This window comes from Taudactylus pleione, unplaced genomic scaffold, assembly GCF_031769625.1.
Source record: "Taudactylus pleione unplaced genomic scaffold, aTauple2 ptg000352l, whole genome shotgun sequence".
In the NCBI taxonomy this organism is placed as follows: Eukaryota; Metazoa; Chordata; class Amphibia; order Anura; family Myobatrachidae; genus Taudactylus; species Taudactylus pleione.
In genome coordinates this window covers 7,253,845-7,280,756 of record NW_028284753.1, presented here as the reverse complement: position 1 = coordinate 7,280,756, position 26,912 = coordinate 7,253,845, and the positions used below count along the sequence as shown (strand labels likewise).

The 26,912-nt window shown below is 44.3% G+C and overlaps 1 protein-coding gene across 1 annotated transcript in view; it reads right to left on the bottom strand.

Moving 5' to 3' along the window:
• MID2 (midline 2) overlaps window positions 1-26,912 on the bottom strand; it is a 348,031-nt gene that overhangs the window by 184,894 nt on the left and 136,225 nt on the right. Inside the window, exon 3 of the mRNA XM_088444211.1 lies at window positions 26,456-26,551. Within this exon, the coding sequence (XP_088300337.1) occupies window positions 26,456-26,551 (96 nt within the window). The remainder of the gene's footprint in view (window positions 1-26,455; window positions 26,552-26,912) is intronic.

Sequence of the window (26,912 nt, the reverse complement as noted above, 5' to 3'; positions counted from 1 at the left end):
CTATGAGATATTCTTTGTGTTTTTTTGTATGAGCTTTAGATATTCCAAGCGCCAGAGGAGTATTTTGGTAATATATTTTTGTACAATTTCTTTGGTGGAGTGTGAGTGACACTTTTCTTTACCTTCTACCATGGGCTGCTTACAGGCTCATGGGATTTGTTACCATTGTCTTCACATTGTGTTTAGTAAAAAGGCAGCTGAGACACTTCCTACCCACAGAGAATGGGATTGTACCATAGATTTGTTACCTGGGAAAGTGCCTCCTCGTGGAAGAATTTTTCCTCTCTCGCTTCCCGAGTCCCCGGCAGTGACAGAATATATTAAGGAGAATCTGGAATGTGGTTTTATCAGGGTATCCAAATCCCCTGCTGGGGCTGGCCTGTTTTTCGTTAAGAAGAAGGATGGAGGTTTGCGACCATGCATTGACTATAGAGGTCTCAATGCGATTACTTTCAGAGACCGGTTCCCTCTTCCTCTATCTCTGAGATCTTTGATCGGATAAAAGGAGCAAATATCTTCACCAAGCTGGACCTTCGTGGTGTTTATAATCTAATCAGGATCCGGTCAGGGGATGAATGGAAGACGGCCTTTAATACTCATGATGGCCACTACAAATACTTAGTTATACCATTTAGTTTGAGTAACGCTCCAGCAGTTTTTCAAAAATATATGAATCACATCTTCCGGGACCTGTTATGCAAGTATGTGGTGGTATGTCTGGACGACATCCTGATTTTATCTGAAGATATAGTGAGTCATCGCCAGCATGTACGTGAAGTGTTGTCATGACTTATGGCTAATCAGCTTTTCTGCAAGCTTGAAAAATGCTCCTTCGAACAGGAGGAATTGACATTTCTGGGATATATCGTTTCAGGGTCTTGCCTTCGGATGGACCCAGAGAACATTTCCGCCATTGTTAACTTGCCTCTTCCAGCTGGATTGAAAGCCATTCAACGGTTCCTGGGGTTTTGTAACTCCTATCGTCAATTCATCAGGAACTACTCATCTATCGCAGCTCCCATCACTGCTCTTACAAAGAAGGGTCAGAATACTTGAGTATGGCCTTCTGAGGCAGAAGAAGCTTTTGCTCTGCTTGAACAATGTTTCCTTTCAGCACCCATTCTAAGGCAACCAAATTGTGACCGGCCGTTTTTCCTGGAGGTGGATGCCTCTATGGTTGGAGTTGGGGCAGTGCTATCCCAAAAAGATGAAGAAGGCAAGGGGTATTCTTGTGGGTTCTTCTCCCGTAAATTCTCGGCTCTGGAGAAGAATTATGCTGTCGGGGATAGCCATCAAGTTGACTCTTCAGGAATGGTGGTATTAGTTGGAGGGAGTGAAGTTTCCAGTGATAGTCTATACTGATCATAAGAACTTAACATACCTAAAGACAGAGTATTGTTTGAACTATCGTCAGTCCAGGTGGTCATTGTTTTTTGATCGATTCAATTTGGTGATTACCTATCGACCGGGTAATAAAAACATCAAAGCTGATGCTCTGTCCCGGGCATTTAGTACTGCTAAAATGGAAGAAGTAAAGGAAGATAAGCCCATTCTGAATCCTGCTTGCTTTGTAGCTGTCACCAGCAAGGACAAAATTCCGCTGGGGAAAACATTTGTAGCTTCCGAACTTCGCTACAAATTACTTCAGTGGGCACATTCGTCATGTTCCAGTGGGCACGCAGGAGTCAAAAGAACCTTGGAACTAATTCTCAGGAGATACTGGTGGCCAACGGTTCGGCAAGATGTTAGGGATTTTGTGGCAGCTTGTCATACGTGTGTGCAGAACAAAGTTCCACTGCACTCTCCAACTGGTCCTCTATTACCACTATCAGTGCCTGATTGTTCTTGGACTCACATCTCTATGGACTTTGTGACAGATCTCCCTTTGTGCCAAGGGTTTAACACTATCCTGGTGGTGGATAGGTTCTCCAAGACCGCTCACTTTATTCCTCTAAAGTGTCGACCCGTGAGCACCAAAATTGGCAGAGGTGTTTATTAGAGAAATTTTTAGGTTGCATGGATTTCCTAAATACATTGTTTCCGACCGAGGAGTACAGTTTACTTCTAGATTCTGGAGAGCATTATGCAGATGCTTTGGCACTAAGTTGAGCTTCTCCTCGACCTACTATCCCCAGAGTAATGGCCAGACAGAGCGAATAAACCAGGATTTGGAGAAGTTCATTCAGATGTATATTTCTGCCAATCAAGATGACTGGATCTCTCTGTTACCATGGGCTGAATTTGCCCACAATAATTTGTATCATGAAGCATCGGGGCACTCTCCATTTTTTTGGATATGGTTTGCATCCTATGTTACCAGAGCTACCAGGTCTTCGTTCAGTATCATGCCAACTGTGCATGGCACAGTAAGCCGCTTCATTTAGATCTGGAAGGAGGTAAAGAAGAATCTCTGCAAAGCCTCTTCAAGGTATAAAATGTTTGCAGATAGGAAAAGGAGGAAGGTTCCAGTGTTGAGGCCTGATGATAAAGTCTGACTGTCAACCAAACACCTGAGATTGAGAGTTCCTACTAGAGTTGAGCTGGTTCGGATCTGTCAGATCCAAACCCACCCGAACTAAGGGAATCCGAGTCGGATCCAAGCGGGCTCGATGTTTCCCGCCGACTCAGTTCTCCAAATCGAGGCAAAATGCAATAGACGAAATCTCGCGGCTCGCGAGCTTTCGTCTCTTATATATAAGGGACGCGGCGGGCACCATTTTTCACTCCGGCTGTGGACAGGAAACAGGGAGGGTGGGTAGTGTAGGGCTGGTGAGAGGTGCTGGTGCTGCTGATCCATTGCTGGTGTTGTTGTGTAACTTGTGTTGTGCTGTCTGCTGTGTCCATCTGGGCAGTTGCTGCAGTGCTGATCCATCAGGGCTGGTGCTGTGTTCTCTGCTGTGCTGTGTCCATCTGGGCTGTTGCTGATCCATCTGGGCTGGTGCTGTCTGCTGTGTCCATCTGGGCAGTTGCTGATGATCCATCAGGGCTGGTGCTGTGTTGTCTGCTGTGCTGTGTCCATCTGGGCTGTTGCTACTCCATCTGGGCTAGTGCTGTCTACTGCGTCTATATGGGCACAAGTTCTGGACCCAAATAAAGTGTCTTTTTTGGTTTAATAATAAATATATATATTTGTCTGTATGCGTGTTAGGCTTAGCCGCACAAGATCTATCAAGTCGGCAATGCAAGCTAGTGCTGCCCGACTCCAGTGGTCAACTGTGCTCTGGGCCGGAAGTTCTGGAGCAAAACAAATAAATAAATAACTTGTCTTTTTTTTTTCTAATAATTGTCTGTGCGTGTTAGGCTTAGCCGCACATGATCTATGAAGTCGGCAACGCAAGCTAGCGCTGCCCGACTCCAGTGGTCAACTGTGCTCTGGGCCGCAAATTCTGGAGCAAAACAAATAAAAATAACTTGTCCTTTTTTTTCTAATAATTGTCTGTGCGTGTTAGGCTTAGCCGCACATGATCTATCAAGTCGGCAACGCAATGCAACTGCTTCATGACCGCAGAAAATATGGAGGGCTGTCACATGACAGGAGAGCAAGGCCAAAAACCACATGTTGTAGCTGCCGCCAGCAGTGCAAGGCCATGAACTTCCTCATCCTCTATGAAGGCCCATGCCCCGGGGCTTAAGTCACGCCATCGATATGGTAAAGCTACTTTTACATAAGTAAAGAAAAAAAATGAACAGGCAAGTTGCCTTTCGATAAACAAAACATTGCCAATATGCCCTCCACTACACGAAATGGTAAGGAAAGATAAGGCCTTGGACTTTCTTTGGGAAGACTGCTGATTCTGATAGCCCTTCGGAAAAAACAACTGTGTGCCCTGAGGAATCGAAATCACAAATTCCAGAGGAGAGTGCAAGTGTGTCCGCGGTTGCCATGTGTGAGCCAGACCTAAATATTAGTGTACTGGAGGATCCTCCAAGTTCCAACATTTGTGTGCCCTCTGTAAATGTGAGGAAGGGCAGTCAACATCTTGCAGACATAGTCATTGAGGATGTTTCTGTAGAATTGCACATAGAGGATATTTTGGTAGTTGAAGGCGCTAAGGATGTTGATGATGAAGATGTTGGTGATGAGGATGCTGATGCCGAGGATGTCCTTTGTGTAAGTAAGGCAACAGCTGTTGCCCATGGATTGAAAAAGCCAAAGCCCATTGTTGTCATGCCGGGACAAAAGACAAAAAAATCCACTTCTCCCGTGTGGAATTATTTCCACCCCGATCCGGACAACAGTTGTCAAGCCATATGTGCCTGTTGCCATGCAAGAGTGAATAGAGGGAGGGACATAAACCACTTAGGAGCCTCCTCCTTGTTACGTCACTTGGAGCGCATTCATCAAATATCAAAGTGTATGTCGCCAAGTTCCAAAACTCAAAATGTGACACTGAAGTACAGTGTCACCTACCTGGTCCCTCTCTGTGAGATCCAAGCGACTTCGATTTCCAACACCAACACCTGCATCATCAACATCCTCATTCGTCATCGGGAGTAGTCCTGCTGCATCCAATGTTGGTATTCAAAGCATAATTGACTCCTCTCCTATCCGTGATTCCTCAGAAGGATCCTTGATGACTACGCCTGTTGTTGCTGCTGTTGCTGTGAGTGGATCTTCATCCCGGAAGGGGACCAGGAGGAAGACTACTTGTAGCGTATCCTCCAAAAAACAATTAACTGTCAAACAATTGTTTGCAAGGGCAAAAGTATGACAGCAATCACAAAGTTGCACAGCGGATTACTGACGTCATAACAGCTATGCTGGTATTAGATGTGCGTCCAGTATGCACCATTACTGCAGTGGGTTTTCAACAGTTAATTCAGGTCCTGTGTCCTCGCTACCAGATCCCTTCTAAATTTCACTTTGCTAGAAGAGCAATTCCAAATCTGTACAAGGACATTAAAAAAAACCTTATTAATGTCCTCAGAAATGCCGTTGTACCCACTGTCCACTTGACCACTGATATGTGGACAAGTGGGACAGGGCAAGCTAAGGATTACATGACTGTAACAGCCCACTGGGTAGGTGTATTGCCTACAACAGCAGCAGCAACATCTACCAAAAGACAGCTGATACAGAGGCAGGCTACTCTTTGTATAACTGATTTCACTAAGAGGCATACCGCTGAGAACCTCTCAGAAAAACTCAGGGAAATCATTGCTAAATGGCTTACCCCACTTGGACTCTCCTCTGGATTTGTGATTTCGGACAATGCCAGCAATATTGTGAGAGAATTACATCTGGGCGAATTCCAATACGTCCCATATTTTGCTCACACAATTAATTTGGCGGTGCAACGTTTTTTAGAAACTGACAGGGTCGTGCAGGATATGCTCTCGGTGGCCCGCAAAATATCCGGACATTTTAGACATTCGGCAACCACTTGTCGAAGATTGCATGACCAGCAGGTACTGTTAAATTTGTCCTTCCATCAGCTGAAGCAAGAGGTAGTAACTCGGTGGAATTCTACCCTCTATACGCTTCAGCTAGATGGAGGAACAGCAAAAGGCCATCCAGGCCTTTACAACGTACTATGACATAGGCCGTGGAGGGGGAATGCACCTTACTCAAGCGCAGTGGAGAATAATTTCCATGTTGTGCAAGGTTCTCAAACCCTTTGAACTTGCCACACGTGAAGTTAGTTCAGACTCTGCCAGCTTGAGTCAGGTCATTCCCCTCATCAGACTTTTGCAAAAACAGCTGGAGAAAGGAGGAGGTGAAACGGAGCGATTGCACAAAGTATGTTGGACTGTTGGATCAAGCACTTGATTCACTTCACCAGGATCCAAGAGTCGTTAATCTATTGAAATCTGAAAAATATATTTTGGCCACCATTCTGGATCCTAGGTTTAAGTCCCACCTTGTGAGTTTTTTTCCAAAAAACAAAAATCTAAAACTGTGCAAAGAGATGTTGGTAAAAAAAATTGTCAGCTGCAGCCGCACGTGAAACGCCATCATCTCCTCCTTCAGTTTCTGCTGTTGCCAGGAAAAGACTCAATTTTCCTTAGAGAATGCCTGCTGGTCATGCAGATCAGTCACCAAAAAATGACATCTGGTCAGGCCTGAGAGAACTGCCTACTAGTGACTCAAGTGTGTACTCCGAAAGAGTTTCCAGTGCAGCTGGCAACCTTGTCAGTGATCGGCGTAGGAGGTAACTTCCTCAAAATGTGGAAAAGATGATGTTCATTAAAATGAAGACCTCTACCAACAATTACATAAAAAAATGAGAGAGGCGCCTATGGTGGAATCCAGCGGGGACTAATTAATATTGTGTGAAGAGGATGTACACATTGATAGGGATGACGAGGACGAGGATGACGACAACTTGTAATGTAAAGCCAGTTTGTGTATGGGATCATTTTCATTTCCATGTCCATTGCACATTGGCAGCTTGTTTTATGGGGGTCCAAACAAACCAATCATTTCAGCCACAATTGGCAGTGCTTGTCACTGAAATGATTGGTTTGTTAAACTGTCCTGTTGCGTATACAACATAAGGGTGGATGGGAGGGCCCAAGGACTATTCCATCTTGCACCTTTTTCAAATCCATTATGTGCTGATTGGGGCATTGCTGCCTGACATTTTAAATTGGCTGCACCCAATGAATTGTTTTTTAATGAATTTATTATCAATTTTACAGCCAGGGGCTGCACCCAATGAATTGTTTTTTTACTTTTTTAATTAAAGTATTATTTGTTCAGCCCAGGGCTGCACCAATGAAATGTTTTTTAATTAATTTATTATCAAATTTTACAGCCAGGGGCCGCACAAACTATCAATTCTTCAATCCTCAAGGGAATTCAAACCATCATCTTTGCATAGTCCTCAACTCAATTATATCAATCAGTTTTGAGCCAGCAAGCTGGATGCAACCTTTTGGCCCTATAACTAGATGAAAAAATCAATATTGTGGGCTGTGAGGTGGTTAAAATTGACTGAAAACAAGTGGAAATAAATGTTATTGAGGTTATTAAGTCTGTAGGAACAAAAAAGGCCCATTTTATGTGATTTTAGCTGTGTTTTTTTTTTTTTTAAAGAAAAAATCCAGATCCAAAACCAAAACACGAAAACAAAACACGGAGGTGAGGTTTTGCCAAAAACCAATTCAGATCCAAAACCAGGGGAGATCCAGATCCAAAACCAAAACACGGGGGTCGGCGCACATCTCTAGTTCCTACGATGAAATTTGCTCCCAGATACATCGGTCCCTTCCAGATTCTTCAGGTGATTAATCCAGTGGCATTCCATCTGAAACTTCCTAATACACTTAGAATACCTAATGTATTTCATGTGTCCCTCTTAAAACCCCTGGTTCTTAATAATTTCTCGGCACCTGGCAGTCCTCCTCCTGCGATTGCAGTGGACCAGCGGGAAGAGTATGAAGTGGAACAGATTCTGGATTCCAGAGTTTTTAGAGGACCTGTTCAGTTCTTGGTGGACTGGAGGGGGTATGGACCTGAGGAGCGCTGCTGGGTCAAGGCCTCAGATATCCATGCACCCCATCTTCTTCAGAAGTTCCATTGAAGTTTTCCCTACAAACCATTTGTGAGGTGTTCTAGCGTTCCCGCTAGGCTGTTTTAGCGCGGCGCGGCGCCCTGCCCTCCTTCTGGAGGGCAAAAAGCACCCTGCCCTCCAGGAGGAGGGCAAAAAGCGCCCTGCCCTAACAGCCTGCGGGAGCCGTTCTCACCCGCGGGACGCAGTGTCCCGCGGGTGGACAAACATGCGGTGATCCGGTCACCACCGGAGAATAGACGCCGGGCGCATGCGCCCGGCATCTATTCTCCCTTTCTGCAGTGCTTGGGGGCTGCCTGGCATGTCCGTAAGCGCCGGGCACGCCCCCAAGTATGCCGAAAAGGAGACACGTCTTATAGACATGCCCCCTTTTCATAACCACGCCCCCTTTTCGGCCACGCGCACAAGATTGCCCTCTCTCGCTCCGGCGCCCTGCCTGCCGCCGGAGCTAGAGGGAACACTAGTGTTCGGTGCCCACCCCTAGAGGAGGGGTTATGTCACAGTGCGCCGGACACAGGCTATCACTTACCGGGTTCAGCGGTGCTGGAGTTCCGGGTGGCAGACAGTGTGTCCCCGGCGCCCGCTGCTCGTGTGTGCGGCATCCATGGAGGATGGCTCTGGCTCCCCCTGCTGGGTGGCTGGTGAACTACAGGCGGCTGCGGCTCCTAGGAGCGCGCGTGCCGACCTGTAAGGAAATTTAAAGGGCTATACACATGTAGGGGTGACGTCACAGTAGGCGCCAGTTTCAGACCTGCCTATTTAAGGAAGTCCCTTGGAGCACTCCTGTGCCAGAGTATAGGCTCCATTATCTTACTCCAGCGTTCCAGTGTATATCCTGTTATCCGTTCCTGACCTTTGGCTTACTTGTGACTCCGATTTTGCCTGACCCTTGGTACTGTATTTATATTTGGTTCTGACCTCGGCTATTCCCTGAGACCCGCTTTTCATCTGCACCCTGGTACCGTATTGTCTGTTGGTTCTGACCCGGTCTGTCGACTATGCTGAATATTCTCTATGCTCTATCCAGAGTTTCCCAGCACCTGTATAGGGAAATCTATCCTGAGGGCCGCAACCTGTGTGTTGGACGCAGCCAAGTCCAAACCTTCTTGCGAGGGTCCCTGGTGAATATCACCGGCACATTAGACTCCGCGCCTCAGAAATAGGTCACGCCAATTCCCTAAATACGGGTTGCATCCATTATCTACCCGAGAGTTGTGACAATTACTTTGTTACATTTCCCAGCGTTTCTCAGTGCAAGTCAGCGACTGGAACCTTTACAATTCTCAGTGCATTCCTGTGTTCCATTTCCCTGTGTTTCTCAGTGCAAGTCAGTGACTGGAACCTTTACAATTCTCAGTGCATTCCTGTGTTCCATTTCCCCGTGTTCTCAGTGCAAGTCAGCGACTGGTGCCAGTACATTTCTCAGTGCATTCCTGTGTTACATTTCCCTGTGTTCTCAGTGCAAGTCAGCGACTGGATCCTTAACAATTCTCAGTGCATTCCTGTGTTACATTTCCCTGTTTTGCTCAGTGCAAATCAGCGACTGGATCTCTACAATCCTCTGTGCACCCCTGTGTTATATTCTTTGTGTTCCTCAGAGCAAGTCAGCATCTGGATCATCTCCAGTATCCCTTTCAATTCTAGTGTTTCTTAATAATATAATATTCCTGGGGTTTCCAGTGCTAACTCTCATAAATATAGTTACCGGTCTTCCTGCCACTCTCAGGTACCTGTCCAGAGCGCCGCGACCTGTTCACTTGGTGCAGCGAAACCCATATCACAACAGGAGGGGTCATTGGTCAAGACCACCAAGTGAGTTAGACTCCACGCCTCTGGGCAGGTCTAGCCAAACCTGGGTTTGGCCGCAATAGGAAGACCTAGTCACTGTCACTCTCCTAGTTGTTCCCTAACCACCCTAACCCCTTGGCTTCTTGTCCTCATCTGAGAAACTTCCCGTATGGATTATGACACTTTAACTCTCTTACGTCTCCCTTATATAATCTTCCACAAATCCCAAATTTACTATTAGCTCAAACTCTAACTCCTGCTTAACACCCACATGTAAACCGTGCTCAGTAACTAGAATGATCCCATATTATATGTGGCTTCCTCAATTTGTACAAATAATCATATCATGTAATGTACTCAAAAAGTTCCCTGGCAAGAAGGTTTGTAGCAGCAGAGAAATTTATATATTGTCCAGTATATCAATTAATGTTTATAACATTTCTGAAAAAACTGCAGAGTAATCATTATGATACAGTCCTAGATCAAGGGTTAGAGATAGACACAGTAAAGCTAGGTACACAACTATACAATCGTCAGGCTATTCTTGAGATTTCGACCAATTCTTTCGATACCGCAAGCATGTGTAAGCACCTTCGATCATGTTTTGTTGGAAGAAAAGTAGTCGAAACGAAGGATCACTAATATAATCCGATTCGATGGGGCCATTTTCAACACAGACTGAAGTGTGGGTCTCATTCAGACCCGCTCGCGAGCGCAGGACGCTCGCAAGCGGGTCGATGGTACCCAAATGCGCATGCGCACGACGGAGGCTGCTCCATCGTGCGCATGAGCGAGACCCGGCGAGCGACGGGGAAGCCGTCGCTCGGGGTCTTGCACCAAAGGGGGCGTGCTGTCGATGGTGAGTGACAGCACGCCCCCTTTGGTGGGTGTGCCGGGGTGTGGTAGTAGTGGTCCCCCTGTGCAGTGCCCTCTGTAGAGGTCCCCCCATGCAGTGCCGCCTATGTAGTGCCCCCCAGTAATGGTCCCCCTATGCAGTACCTCCAGTAGTGGTCCCCCTTTGCAGTGCCCCAGTAGTAAGGGCCCCTGTAGTGCTCCCAGTAGTAAGCCCCCTGTAGTAAACCCCCAGTAGTAAACTCCCTGTAGTGCCCCCAGTAGTAAGCCCCCAGTAATGCCCCTTGTAGTAAGACCCCGTAATGCCCCCTGTAGTAAGCCCCCAGTAATGCCCCCTGTAGAAAGCCCCCGTAATGCCCCCTGTAGTAAGCCCCAAGTAATGCCCCCGTATTGCCCCCTGTACTGCCCCCTGTAGAAAGTCATGACGTCACTCCCATAGTGCATTGCGGGACCTTGAAGCGGAGCTCACACTGAGCTCCGTTCCTCCGGCTACCGCAGTGGGGAACGAAGGAGAAGGGCGCCTGCTGGTAATACACTCAGCGGGCGCCCGGCAAATAGGGACCGCACCCCCCCGTATTGACGCCGCTGGAGGTGGAGCGCCGATCAGCGACGCTCCATCTCCATGGCAGTGCCCGGAACGGCCCGGGGGACAATGGAGCCAGGTGCCCCCTTGAGGGCTGGAGCCCGGCGGCAAATTACTCCATTGTCTCCGGGAGTTCCGCCACTGTAACCGAGTGCAGAAACTATTATCAGGAAGTAGGTTAAGACCTATTTGCCTTTTAAACTTCCAGGACTAAATGAACCCACACAAGAGTGTTCAGCCAAGCAATCTGTGCTGGGATCATGTGACCACTGCTTTGTATATTCCAGCGTCCCGGTCACTATGCAACAAGTGGCCGCTACCCAAAATGGTGGTGATGGCTTGCTGTCCATGAGCCGTATTCTAACCCCCAAACTAGGAACCCTCACTACTGTCTGCATCTCCACTCTACCACACTCGCTCGTCTTGTATCAAGAGTGCAGGCCGGTTTACAAGTACCCTGTGCAAAAAATTGTGGAGCCCTCTCCTAATCCAATGGCAGAAAAAACACAAACATTGCCGACGAAAAGTCCCAGACTTTTTGCATGTCGGACTTTCGCCGTCATCGCTAGTTTTGCCTCTGGAAAAGTATCGCTGGTATGCCCGAGGCTGGTTAGTCTTTTGGGGGGGGGGGACTTGACGTCATTTTTTTTTACAAATTAACCCTATTTTAACCATTTACAGAAATAAACATACACATAATCACGATGATTTGTGTATGTTTCTGACCATCTCGCAGCTCAGGGGGTTGAGAGTTTGAAAAGTGATTTTGAGAGTTTGCTCCTATCTCACCCGAGCTTGTAATCCTGATTTTTGGTAAATTTGAGAGATGTATGTTTTAGGTGAAAAGTACTTCCAATTTGGCTCGATGGTGATTTGATTCGAGTTTGCTTTCTCACCCGAGTTTTACAAGTGAGATGAGAGAAATCTCTCTCTAACTCACCCAACTTTACCTTTAGTAAATTTGCAAGCAGGAAAAAAAATCAATAAATCACCCGAGATGGTCATCTCAAACTATCTCGATTCTTAGTAAATTTACCACTAAGAGGGGTATTCAATATGAAACGTTAACTTCACTGTCGAAGTTAACGTTTCATATCGGAGTTTTTTTCTGCGTTAAAGTATGGGCGCGCTCCCGCTTATCCCCGTATTCAATATAAAATTAACGAAAACGGGAAACTCTGAAGTTGGATTTGCGTAAAGTTACGAATTTTTCCTTAAAATAATTGTAAGACCCCCCTAGAGTTGTAAAAACAGGGGGGAACACTATGGGTACCCCCGTTTTAGCCTTTAATTGAAAGTCGGGGATTTAAATAGCCGCAGCAGGTGTTTTTTTCCCGACATTGAATAAGTGATGCAGTAGAGCACTTAGGTTATTTTTTTCGTTTTTTTAAGTGGTCCCATCAAATTTGGGGTACATGAAAATGGGTACTAGCATATTTTTAAGTCCCTATAGTAAGGTTTTAAAAATTCTGCATTTGTGCACATGCCGCTATAATTCTATTCTAGAAAACACCTGCCGCATACATGCAGAATAGCCCTGAACCTATTTCCCTATTGTTAAATAATTTTTTCCCATTTTTTTTTTTCACCCCAATTTTTTAATTATTTTTTTGGGGTGTCCCTAATTTTTTTTAAAACTTTTTTTGACACAGTTCTTTTTTAAATGTCATTCCCAGGGGTGCAGGCTATTTTTTTAAAGCCTGCACCCCTAAACCCCAATTCTGCACTTTTTTCGACACCTATTCAATGGTGAAAAGTTATCCCCGTTTTTTATCAAAGACTTTTCAAAACTGCGATAAGTCTTTGAAATTGAATACGGTGTAAAAGTAAAACCTGCCATAATGACGTCATATCTCCGATATTAACTCAAAAACGATGTTATCGCACCCATATTGAATACCCCTGTAAGTCTCACACGGGTAAAAACAAAACAACACACATTGGACCTCATTCAGAGTCGGTCGTAAGCGGCCGCTCGGACGTACGCATCCGATGTTTCCAAACCACGCAAGCATATGGTTAGTTGTGCGCATGTGCGTACGAGACCTTGCGATCCAAAATGCTGTCGATCGTATGGCTTACGAGCAGGAAGTGGCTTCTGAGATTTGATTGACATGAAAGGCCGTTTGTGGGTGTTGACGGGGGTGGTGGTCTAAAAACACAGGCGTTCCTCACCGTTTTCAGGGCGTTTTAGGGGCGTACATAAATTACCTGCTACGACCGACATAGAAGGCCGGAAGTAGTAAAACGTCACTCTGCGAGCAGGTTTGAGGCCTGGCTGATCGTACAGCTTGAGGTTGGGTACTTGATCTCGCAAGCCCCAGAGTACAATCGATACTATCGAATGTTACTGATGTTAGGATTGATGTTTCTATTTTGAGCCACACAATCAAGCAGCTAATAATCGTTTGTTATAGCTAATAACACTGCTAATTGGCTTGTAATTGATTCAGTTGCGTTTGCATTAGCGAATAATAAGAATAAATAAATTTCATGGGGATGGATTATTATATGCGTTTTTTTGTTAATTTTTGGTGTAATTTGCACACAGCACAAGCGGCCGTAACCATCAGAAGAAAATTAACATACAGCGACTGATACCGATTGACTTGATCGCTAACTGCTATCACTCGCTAGCTAGAGGAGGTGCAATGTTCACGTATGGGCGTCACTTTGGTTGTGACCGACCGGCCGTGCGATTGCTTCCTTTTTCAGTTTCTCGGTCGTTAGGCGTATAACCGAGCGGTCGCTTACGACCGACTCTGAATGAGGGCCATTGTCCCACACAGGAAAAAAAACACAAATGTCCCTCAAAGGATAAAAGAACACATACATTGTCCCTCATAGATAAAAGAAAAACACACACATTGGCACCTGCAGGAAAAAAAAAAACACACATTGTCCCAGGCAGAAAAAAAATAAAACACATTGAATTCAATAATTGCCCCCACAGGAAACAACAATAAAGCGCACATTGGCCCCCACAGGAAAAAAATCAAACAAGTTGGCCCCATAGGAAAAAAATAAATACAAATTGGAGGACGATTCATTTGATATTGGTGCCCGTAGCTCCCATCTAAAGTGACGGAGTTAATTCAATTGTTTGCGCGACTAGCCCTGCACTGGTCGCATGGTCTCATTTTCGCCCTGAAATGCACAGGTTAGCCATGTAAAGTGGTTTCATGGTGCTGGGCACCCAAAACAATTGAATAGCTCCCGGTCAGTTTAGACAGGAGCTACGGACAACCCCTCCCATTGATTCAATGATTGCTCCCACAGCTAAAAAAAAAAACACATATTGATATAATTTCATTGCTTACCTCAGCTCACAACAGGAGACTGAGTGAACTGAGCTAGATGCAGGAGGAGCTCCACTTCAGCCCCCAGAACAGTGAGCGCCCCCATAGAATCCAGCAACAATGGGTAGGAACATGGTTCTTCATTCAGAGGCGGCCGTACGGTCTACGACCGCACGGCCGCCTCGATGTTTGTCCAGTGCGCATGCGCACGAGGGAGGCGGCTCCTTCGTGCGCATACGTGAGACCCGCTACGACCGACAGCGCCGGGAGCCGATGCCGCGTTTCGTACTGACTAGAGTTATCGTGGCCCTGCCACCGGCTGCACAATGCTGGTAATCTCAGCATTGTGTAGTGGGGGCGTGGCCGTGGTTACGCAATCCAAGTCCCGCCTCCTTACCCACCCCCAAATTTGCATCACTCCCCCATGCTGTGCTGTTCTGGCTCCTCCTCCCGGAAGAGGCAGCCAGATTGCCGGCAACTCTGCTTTAGGGTCACTTCCGGCCCTGCCACATCTGAGCTACATGGAAAGGCTCTGAGGATGCGGTGGGCATTTCAGGTGTCAGCGGATGCCACACTGCGCCCCCTATGGGTTGGTACCCCTGTGCGGCTGCTCCGCTGGAATGTGCCTTGATTTGGACCTGCAAGAGTGTAAACTCTGTTATGCCCAGAGCCCTTCTTAACCTTCGTTTTCATGCCTTCATTTAGTTTGTCTACAATGTTTTATTCTATTTTTCCCATTGTGGCACCTTCCTGATTAACAACTGTAATAATTATAATATCCTCCAGCAACATTATACCAGATACCATGGTTTGTTTTTTTAATTAAAGCATTTTTACTGGCACCACTGTATACATACAGAAGGGAAATCAGATGTACAATATGCATATGTAAAGCAGGTTACAACATTTAGTCAAACCAGATGTTTTAAAATAAACTAAAATAGACAAACAAAAAACACATCAAAATGTTTTTAAAAGTGCTGTTCAGAAATGGTGGATGACGTACAACTGCGATTGTTGGAGATCTGCGCACACGCAGGATGTGCACTACACATGTGCAGGTCTCTTTCTGCAACTATGCCCCTAAGCTGCAGCATGATTGACATGTGACGGTTTGGGGCAGGGAATGGGCGAGAAGGCCCCCATTTTCTGGGAGTGGTGAGACCAGAGTCTCCGTCTTCCGAGGCAGATTTGCTGATCTCTGCCGCGACTGATGGTCACAATGGTGATCCGATGCTGCATCTACAGACGCAGCCCTCAGATCTGCAATGCTGTCAGGGGGCGTCTTTTGTTCTCAGATGCTCTTGCGACAGTAGCATATTTTCCAAAGACACAGCTGCGATGCTAACGGAGTGGCTAAATGGCAAAGTCTGTGGCGTGCCAAATAAGATTATATGGCACGATTTGGGCAGAGGTGTATTTGGACACATCTGTAATGCATGCTCAGTCATTGCTGGACTGTAGGCCAGGTAAGTATAATAGAAAATCAATTACCATATGGGTGGTTGATAGCTGATGAGGGATCGTCAACGATTTTTTTCACCTGAAGAGCCTCATTAAAGGTAGATCCATTTTCAAAAGTAGTGTCAGTGTAAGAAGAAATAGAGGGCCTGATTCAGAGCCGCTCGTAAGCGGCCGCTCGTTCGCTACGAGCGATGTTCGCACATCTGCGCATGCGTATGGGTTTTAGTACGCATGCGAGAACCAGTCAGTGCGGTCGAAATTCGTGTGCTCGCAAAATAGCGAGTGCCTGCTAATTTGAGTGACAGGATGAGGCGTTTGTGGGTGGTAACAGGGGAAGGTGCTTGAAAACGGGGAGTGGAGATCCGAACGCAGGCGTGCCAAAAGGTCAAAATGGGCGTTTTAAGGGTGTGCATAATTAACAAAGCAGCGTCATCGACCACGTCAGTTGGGTGTCTTTTAGCCAGAACTTCTGGCATGATTGCGGTAGGAAAATGCAACCACAAGAATAGCGAGCAGTTCATACGCCTTTCGATGTACTCGATTAATCTAATAAATAGCGGAGATTACGTATGATGCGAGCGGCCAGGAGGCGTTTTAAAAAAAAAAAAGGCCACATGTTTTGTTCGCTCGTTCAGACATAGAGGCGTCAACAGACCGCAAAGAGCGAACGGTCAATTTAAATAGCAAGCCCCTTTTTCTGGACGAGCGAGCGCAAATAGCGTCCGGCTCTGAATCAGGCCCAGAGTGAGAAGCAACACAGATACTGTAAGCAGGTAGCAGAGGGTGATAGATTGCAGACAAGGAAATTCTCCTGGGCATATGGTGCTGTCATAGTGGAATGCAGCTCTTTTAGTATAGTGCAGACGCAAGCATGATGAGACGCAAACTTGAGAGTACTAAGGACCTGATTCAGAGATGTACGCATCGCCGATATTTACGCAAATGGAGAAACTGTTAGCCATTGCACATGCAAGCCGCACTGCGCATGCGCAGCGATTGTTTTGTGATTATGTTCGTATATAGGATTTAAGCGCAAAGTGAGTGACAGTCAGCGTTTTGGGGGAGATAACGGGGGTGGGTAGAAAAACGCAGGCCTGAAGGACCTTTTACACGCCATTTTCTGGGTCTGCCTAAATTAGATGCTGCGGTCATGCTCGCAGCAGGAGAGCCCTCTGTGTCTGTGGAAACCTGTCATGTCTGCGGTATCTTAGACTTACTCAGAAGGCTGATGGCCGCCTGATCTGCGACTGATGGTTCCGGGTTTGTGCGTGAGCAGAGGATGTGAGATGCTTTCAGTGGGCGTCTCTATGCACTGGACGGCATGTGAGTCATTAGCATATTTTCGCAGCTGTTTGTTAAACTGCACATTGTTCTGAGGTAATTGCAGCTATGTGTGTGTAATGAAGAACTTTGCTTGGAACTCATCTTGAACTTGGCTGTTTAATTGCTAGTGACAGAAAGGAAGGGCACAATTACATACATGGACCTATTTATCACAGTGGATGAAAAGCTATTACTGGTAACACTGAGGGCCTGATTCACTACCGATTGCAACTGCGATTACAATAGCGATTACACACGCAGTCTCACTGCGATAGTAAGCTAATTCAATGTGTTCGTTATGCCGCCGCAGCACAACATAGGGATGTACACCCCCCGTCACCACCCACAAACAGTACTTCCGGCCAATCACTCTGCAATGGGTCTGCATGGTCAGTGCCTGACTGCAGTGGCCGGCTCATGCAATGCATACGCAGTACACAACAATTGTCCGATTGCGTACGTAATTGCAGTTGCGATCGGTAATGAATCAGGCCCTGAGAGGGATCGTTATTACTCCACCCAATACAAGAATTAATGTGCAAGCCAGGTACAGTATCTGGCTGATCACAGCTGCCCTCCCTCTTTACGACGTGTTTCGGTTGCTGCTTTAAGTAGTAATATACAGTTATTGATTGATGTTATTATTACCCATTTAGGTCTGACAGTTGTGTTTTTCTTTATCTTTTATTATTTTAACATCTTTTGTTTTTTACCCTTCTTTTTCCTTTCTGTTTTCTTTTCAAATATTTTCATTTTGCTTTTCTCTTTTCTTTCTGATTCTCTTGTCTTTCTTATTGTGTTTATTTCAGCCTATTCAGACCAGGGAGCTTTTCTTATAGGAATGTATTAGTTTCCCTGTGCTTGTTTTTTAATGATAACCCCTGCCTGCTTTGGGGAGGCAATTTCATCCCAGTCAGTGCCTGTGGGAAGGCTTGGTCCCCGGCCAATGTTCCAGCTGATCGTGGCCGCACACGCCCGAGATCAGACACAGTGTCCGTCTTTAGAGCAGCACAGGGAGTGCTCTGGTGTGTGGGGGCTATGCCCTAAAGGTGCGTATCCACTAGCAGATAGAGGAACAACAGTACGATTACAACATTGTAATCGTACAGTCGTTCCTCATAATGTCGTTCAGTGCAGGCACCCTCCCTCATCCCCGAACATGCCCATTTCAGCCGTTACTGGCAGATTGATCAGCATGTTCAGGCGATGATTGATGTCAGAAACGACCAGCGGGAGCGCACATCGCTAGTCGTTTCCGATGTTGTAGTGCACGATTAATGAGCAATTGAACGATTATGATGTCGTAATCGTTCAATCGCTCATTTATATCGGGAAGTGAATACACGGCTTAAGATCGCAGCATTTCCCTAAAGTTCTGTCTAAGTTTAACTGGGTTAAATATAGGGATGTGCGCCGTGCCCCGTGCTTTGGTTTTGGTTTTGGATCTGTATCTCCTTGTGTTTTGGATCTGGATTTGGTTTAGCAAAAACTGCCCCTTGCGTGTTTTGGATCTGTATTTTTTCTTTCAAAAAATCCTAAAAACAGCTAAAATCACATAATTTGTTTTTGTTCCTACAGTATTATTAACCTCAATAACATTTATTTCCAGTCATTTCCAATCAATTTTGACTACCTCACAGCTCACAATATTGATTTTTTTCATATGACAGCAGTGGGCAGCACTAACATGTGGCAGTTCAGCTTCCAACATGGCACAGACTGGCATTGCAGTGGTAGACAGGATGGCTGTTTAGTAAACTTAACAACCCCTAGGAATTTTAAAAACCAAGAATGTTTTCCTTAACTAGGTCAGAGGCAGACTGAGTTGGGATATGTTTATGGACAGGGAAAGGACGGAAGGACTGATTCGTTTTTAATTTATTTATTTTAATGTTTTGATTCTTAAAAAAAATTATGAGGGAAGATCAATCTAGGATCAAGTTCTTCAGTTCCTAAAAGACATCTTTGATCTGGAGGAGGTTGTTTTTATTTTTTATACATTTAATAGATATGAGGTGGCCTTGCTTGTGGAGGTGCTGCTGGAACATACTATAATCAGAAGATTACTAGTTTGTACTCTGGGACATTGTTAGGGATAATGGGGCCAAGACTTGCTGGTTACATCAGAGGAAAGCAGCCTGTTGTTCTCCGGCTGAACTAGAACTCCCAGCATCTGTGATGTTTGCTGGGCCTACTGGAAGTTATTTGTCAACAACAGGTGGCTTGCTTCAGGTTAGCACAGCCTGCTTTACGCACTGTATGTACCATCTAAATATGTATGTATGTGACCAATATACACACCCTGGCAGGAAGATGCTTTGTGCTGCTGCTCATACATTCTAACACCATCAACTTGGTGGTTCAGAATTTAAATTTTTTTTTAAATGAAAGGGGGATACAGGAGATGCTGTCTGTGGCCATTATAGTTTCTGGACATTCATAAACCATAAAATTAAAAATGTCAGGCAGCAATGCCCCAAATAGCACATAATATCTTTTATGAATACACTGCATTTTCCACTTACTGTGTCACAATATTTTTAACGAATACACTGTTTTCCACTTACAGTGTCACCTTATCTTTAATGAATACACTGCGTTTTCCACTTACAGTGTCACAATAGTTTTTACGAATACACTGATTTCCACTTACAGTGTCAATATTTTTTTGCGAATACACTGCATTTTCCACTTACAGTGTCACAATATTTTTTACGAATACACTGCGTTTCCACTACCAGTGACACAATATTTTTTACAAATACACTGTGTTTTCCACTTACAGTGTGAGAATATTTTTAACGAATACACTGCATTTCCACTAACAGTGTTACAATATTTTTTACGAATACACTGCGTTTTTCACAGGCGTAGCACTCAAGGATCCTTCTGAGGAATCATGGATAGGAGAGGAGTCATTTTTATAAAATTGGATGCAGGACTACTTCCTATCATGATTGAGGATGTTGATGATGATGCAGGTGTTGGTGGTGCAGATTGCAGGCGCTTGGATCTAACAGAGAAGGGAGCAGCAAGTTGACACTGAACTGATTGTTACATTTTTAGCCAAAGTTTCTGAATTTGAATAACACTTTTGAATTTGATGAATGCGCTGCAAGTGACGTAACAGGGAGGAGGTTCCTAGATGGTTACAGTCTTTACCTCTACTCACTCTTGCTTGGCAAAGGTTACAGATGGCTTGACAATTGTTGTCCGGATTTGGGTGGAAATAATTCCACACATGAGAAGTGGATTTTTTTGTCTTTTGCCCCGGCATGACAATAGTCTTTTTCATACTATGGGCAACAATTCTTGCCTGATTTACACAAACAACATCCTCGGCATCAACATCCTCATCAACAACATCCTCATCATCCTTGTTAGAAATATCCTCCTCATTCTCCTGGTGCAATTCCACGGAAGCATCCTCGATTTCTACATCAGCATGTTGATTTGTGCTGCTCATCCCCACATTTGCAGAGGGCACACAAATGGTGTCACTTAGTGTCACAATAATTTTTACAAATAAACTGCGTTTGCACTAACAGTTTCACAATATTTTTTTACAAATACACTGCATTTTCCACTTAGTGTCACAATATTTTTAACGAATACACTGCGTTTCCACTAACAGTGTCACAATATTTTTTACAAATACACTGCATTTTCCACTTACAGTGTGAGAATATTTTCAACGAATACACTGCATTTCCACTAACAGTGTGATAATACTTTTTATGAATACACTGCATTTCCACTAACAGTGTGACAATATTTTTTACGAATACACTGCGTTTTCCACTTAGTGTCACAATATTTTTTACAAATACTCTGCTTTTCCACTTACAGTGTCACAATATTTTTTATGAATACACTGCGTTTCCACTAACAGTTTAAATATTTTTTATGAATACACTGTTTTTCACTTATAGTGGTGCAATATTTTTAATGAATACACTGCATTTTCCACCTACAGTGTCACAATATGTATTATACACTGAGCTACCACTTACAATGTCACAAACAATACGTGTATGAAAATTATACTGCTGTCTGACCGGCAGCGTCACAGTAAAAAAAAAATAATAATAATATAGTACACTGGGGTACAGCACAAAAAAAAAATATATATAATTTTTTTATTAATTATATTATTAGCTTTTCATTTTTTATATACTGGGCACCCGTGGATGGACAGAACATCAATGGTTGGACACAGCAGACAACTACCCCTGGATGGACACAGCAACAGAGCCGTAGCTAGCACTCTAAGCGCCCTGTGCCAGCCCCGCCCCTTTTGCGTGTGACGTTATGACGTCGCGCACAAGGGGACGGGCCGCCGGCTACTGAAGCTCAAGCAGTGCCCGGAGCATCTTCAAGACGCGCTGGGCAGCTGTAATTATGGCAGGGTGCCTGCCTGTAGCGTCCGCGGGATGCTACAGGCAGCATGCTGCAGTGATGCTGGCTGCAGGGCGTTGGTACAGGCATCCTGCAGTCAGAAGCAGGGGCCGTGGGATGTCGACGGTGCTGCCCAGAGAGCCCTGCGCTCTGTGCGGCCGCACACCCATAGCTACGGCCCTGCACAGCAACCCCTGGATGGACACAGCAGTCCCTGCCCTGGACGGACACAGCAACCCCTGGATGGACACAGCAGCCACTGCCCTGCACAGATACAGCAACTCTTGGATGGACACAGCACTACACTCTCCACAGCCAGAGTGACATGGCGCCGATGACCGGGTACCTTTATAGTATATGACATTTTGCCTCGTTTTGAGATCAGAGTCAGCCGGGAAAATCCAATCCGAGCTCGGTTCTCGCCTCGGATCTGGAAGTATGGGTGAATCTGGTTCGCTGAGAACCGGACCCGCTCAACTCAAGTTAAAAATAGAGGCCACGTCAGTAGGTAACTTCTGTCCTCCTTATATTTGACAAGTAAACCGGATGGATTTGATGAATTAGTTTAGTCTGTGGCCTTCCTTCCTATGAGTCTGTGTGTTCAGAGTGGGTGCAATATTGTGCCTCTCCATTGAATAGAGGTAAGAGCAAGCATTGCCTCATGTTCTCTTTCATATGGTCTTGTTTTAATACTTCCCATGATTTAGAAATGGCTGGCTGGCTGGCATGGCAAATTTTCCTAATTTTTATGATCCTGATCCTACTGAGTTTTATAGTTGTGCGTTTGCTTAACCACTTCCCTGGCACTAACGCATGACATGCGACCGCAGCCAGGAGTGCGTTACCTGACTAGGTCGCATCTCGTGTTCATGCTGCTTCTCCGGCTCCCCCTTGTGTAATGGAGGAAATCCGATCTGCACATGTGTAGAACGGATTTCCTCCTCCTCCTCAGGCCCACTGGGAGTAATGGGGTGGTCTGTGACCACAGATATCACTCCCAATATCGCACCCCAGAATGCTGTGCAAACGGCACTCTGGAGCGTATGCGCCTAAAGTAAAAGTGAAAGAGAGGAAACATAGTTCCCCTCCGAGCACCAGTATGCTGATCTCTGCGCGTGCAGAGATCAGCTACAACAGGGGGGACTGATGATCCGTTCCCCCTGCACCATGCTCCGCTGCGATTTTCAACAAGGAGGTGAGGGGCGAGGCTAGGCACGGGCGGTCATGGGGGGGGGCATGTATTGTCACTAGGGGGAGGGGGTCATGATTAACATTAAAATATATTCTTTTCTCTGGGGTATAATATATACCTATATTTATATAAAAATATATATATATATATATATATATATATAAATTTCAAAGGGGTGCACTCACCAGTCTTCTAAAAGTCCTTTATTCCAACAATGAACAGTATAAACAGGATCAACGTTTCGGTCCCAGCCGTGGACCTTTGTCAAGATAACAATACAAGCAACTAACACCCGTTATGTACCCACCTTCTTAATTGCTAAACCCACCCACCTGCGGTACACATCAACATCTGAGTCAGTTACTGACCCAACAATACACATTACATAAGTATCTATATTGTGAGCTCCCATGTAAATAGAGGAGAGACTCCTTACCTAATCTGAGCGCAGCGATCCCTGTGCAGTGAACATACTGTCCCCGCTGCAGTGGGAGTCTAATGGAGACTGTCAGCGTGCGTTCCACTAACTCCCATTTCCTGTTTGTTGGAACGCACGCGTGCGTGTCATCCCGGCAACTCTGGTTACATTAAACTGCGGGATCACGTGATGGTTGCTTAGCAACCCGCCTGCGCTCGCGATGCTGTATAGAGTTATTAATGTAGATGCTAGTCTCTGGGGTCAGTAGCTGGATGGCACAAGGTAGTTAACCTTCCAATCCCAATCAGAGGAGGGTAAACAAACGGGAGAGAGAGTTACTAATGGACTGTGAACTTACTTCTAGCTATGCGCTGATTTTAAGTATTTCTGCATAGTTAAATACATAAACAAACATTTAAATATCTCCACATTTCAAAAATACCTTAACAGACATCAACAGGCTATGTTACAACAAACCTCTACTTCATTGCCAAAATGACCAAAAATTTATAAATAAGAAAATGAAAAAAATATGAAAAAATGAAAAAAATGAAAAAATGAAAAAAATATTATTATTGGTGGTGCACCCCTGAGTTTAGCTCTTATTAGGTCAATCTAAAAATATGCCCAGATGTATCACCTCATTTAGTCCTCTTGGGTAAATGGTATCCAGTTTGTGTATCCACTGTGTCTCTTTCCGCAGGAGTATCCTAGCGCGGTCGCCTCCGCGTCTCGGGGGGGGCAGCCAATCTATGATCATACATTTCAGCGAGGCTAAAGCATGTTGTGCCTCCTGAAAATGACGAGCAACAGGTTTATCCGAGGACCCGGTTGTTAAAGCATTCCTGATAGAGGATCTGTGGTTTGCCATCCTCTCGCGGAATGGAGGGATGGTCTTGCCCACATAATATAATGAGCAAGGGCATGTCAGAATATAAATTACATGATCAGAAGTACATGTGACTCAATGTCGTATTTGGATTTTTCGTCCTGTGTGAGGGTGATGGAAGAATTGTCCAACCATCATGTCCAACCATCATGTGCAGTTCACACATCTGTAACATCCTAATCTTGTTACATTTAACCAAGTCGGTGTATTCTGTGGCATGGTCATATCCGGTCGCATAAGCATATCTTTAAGGTTACGACCCCGTTTGTAGCTCATCAAGGGTTTCTCAGGTAGTCGTCCTTTCAAGATTGGATCGCTGGTGACTACATGCCAATATTCACGTGCTGCTTTGTTAATGAATGGTCCTGCTGTATCAAATGTTGTGGAGATGACAAAAGGATTAACCATTTCAATCTTGCGTTTTTTTGGGTTACCTTCTAGAAAGATATTTCTTGCCTTCAAGAGGCAACTTTCTATGGTTTTTGAGTTGTAACCTCTATTAAGGAATCTTTCTTGCAATTTCCCTAATTGGATTTCAGCTGTCTTAAGATCAGAATTATTTCGGAGGACCCGTAGAAACTGGGAAACTGGTAGATTGCGTTTTAAGGACTCAGGGTGATGACTTTTGAAATGTAAAAAGGTGTTACGGTCAGTCGGCTTTCTGTAGAGGGTGTAACCATAGCCCAAGTCAGTGGTGTATATGGATACATCCAAAAAATGTATACATGTACTATCATATGTCATCGTCAATTTAATCGGGGTATCAAGATTATTCAGGTGGTCCAGCATGCCCAGGAGTGACTCCTCAGAACCCCTCCAAATAAGCAGAATATCATCTATGAATCTACGGTAAAAACCAATACTACCTCCAAACGGCGAGAACAAATAGTTCCTCTCAAAGGCATCCATATAGTTGTTCGCATATGCCGGTGCGATGTTGCTACCCATTGCTGTTCCACTAATAATAATAATACTAAACATAATAAACTAATAATAATAATACTAAACATAATAAACAGTGGGGTTTATCAGCTGTTTTCCTAGGTGCTTTGCAACAGGTGTGCTTGGTGACTGAGTTTAACACTAATGTGATGGCTATGTCCATGTTATAATTCTGAGCAATAGAATATGGACTTGCAGTAAAGTGGGGTCCCGTGACGATGGGCTGCAAGCTTAAATGCATTGATCAATTCATGAACCAAAACCCCACTGTTTATTATGTTTATTATTATTATTAGTTATTATGGTGAGTGCAGAGCCCCTGTGATTTCTATTTAAACAATGTGGTTACATACCATGTTGCACCCCAAAACTAGGAATGGTGAGTGCCGTGGATTAGTGCTTTTTGTTTATTATGATTAATTTTTATAATTAATCATTTTTGTGATCACATTAGCTCATGCACCCCTATTAACTAGTTATTTAACTTGTGTCAGCTGTTTTCCTAGGTGCTTTGCAACAGGTGTGCTTGGTGACTGTCTCACATTTAAAAGCAAAGTTGCTGTGAGCTTTAAACCTTGATAGCATACCCTGAGTTTAACACTAATGTGATGGCTATGTCCATGTTATAATTCTGAGCAATAGAGTAGGGACTTGCAGTAAAGTGGGGTCCCGTGACGATGGGCTGCAAGCTTAAATGCATTGATCAATTCATGAACAAAAACCCCACTGTTTATTATGTTTAGTATTATTATTATTAGTTATTATGGTGAGTGCAGAGCCCCTGTGATTTCTATTTAAACAATGTGGTCACATACCATGTTGCACCCCAAAACTAGGAATGGGGAGTGCCGTGGATTAGTGCATTTTTATATATATATATATATATATATATGTATACACAACTCCAAGTCTTGATAAATAACGATAAAGGCACAAAGTGCTGCAACGTTTCGTACTTTATTTGCCCGTCATCAGGCTGCAAATTAAATAAATAAATAAATAAATAAATGAAGCCCGAAATGTTTCAGCACTTTGTAACTTTATCGTTATTTATCAAGACCTCAGAGTCCCACACTTGGAGTTAGGTATTAGTATGTGTAGCGGGCACCGTGGCAAACAACAAGCTGAAGGGAGTGTGCTGGGCCATTAGCAATATATATATATATATATATATATATATATATATATATTGCAAATAACAGGCTTGATAAAAACTAGTTATATGAATGTTGTGTTATCCTCACAGTTTAGAAACTTATTTATAATTGTATATAAATCCATGTAAAAAAACTCTCTAGTTACAGTAAATGAACTGTTGCTTCTTCTTGTTTATAACCTTCCCACAATAGTTATGAATTTTGTATTTATATGTAACTCTAGGGCAATTCCTCACAGATCGCGTGCTGTGCCAGTTTCCTTGCTCCCAACCTTTGGGCATCCTACCTTTCTCATACATTGTAATAAGTAAGTGCATGATAAGAAATAGAACTGTATACCATTAACTGTAATCATTATCAGAAGGGGATGTCCTAACTGAGTGGGGTAACGTATTTGTAATATAACTGAGGTACCCTTTTGTGGGTAATAGACCATAAGTGCACAGACATGCACATGTATACATAAAAATCTCAGTGCTTGTGCTCCCACAATACACTCCTGAATCTGCTGGTAGTAGTGTTGTTTTGGAACCTTTAGCCGACATCATTGCCAATAGCAGATCCCAACAGTTTCTCCACATGCAAATATGTAGCATTTGTCTTCAGTCAAACATTAATTATTAAAGGGATCCTTACCTCAACCTGCTGGCAGATTTGAATGAGTTTTGCCATCTGAGTTTCAAGTTCAGTGCTGTGCTTGACCAGACTGGTGATATTTGACTCCAGCGTATGCTATAAATCAGAGAGAAAAAGTGATATTTAAAAATAAGCACAAGTATCATAGAGCAGATACAACATTGAATTGTCTTCCTTATTTCAGGCTACAAACCTATTCCATTGTTATGTACACGTCATACCCATTAGGGTTTCGCTTACATTACAGAGTTCCTCCAATTTAATGTTTCCTTGCTGACCTGTCAATCATGTTCCCATTTACCATGATTTCTCTATATCAGCCTATACTGTATGTATATATTTTATATGTCATTGGTTCAGGTATGAAATCAAGCTGCAAATATATCAAGGTCTGAATGTTAGTTTTTTTCTTCTTTATTTGTACAGGATTTTGCAAAGAGCTTTTTAACCGATAATT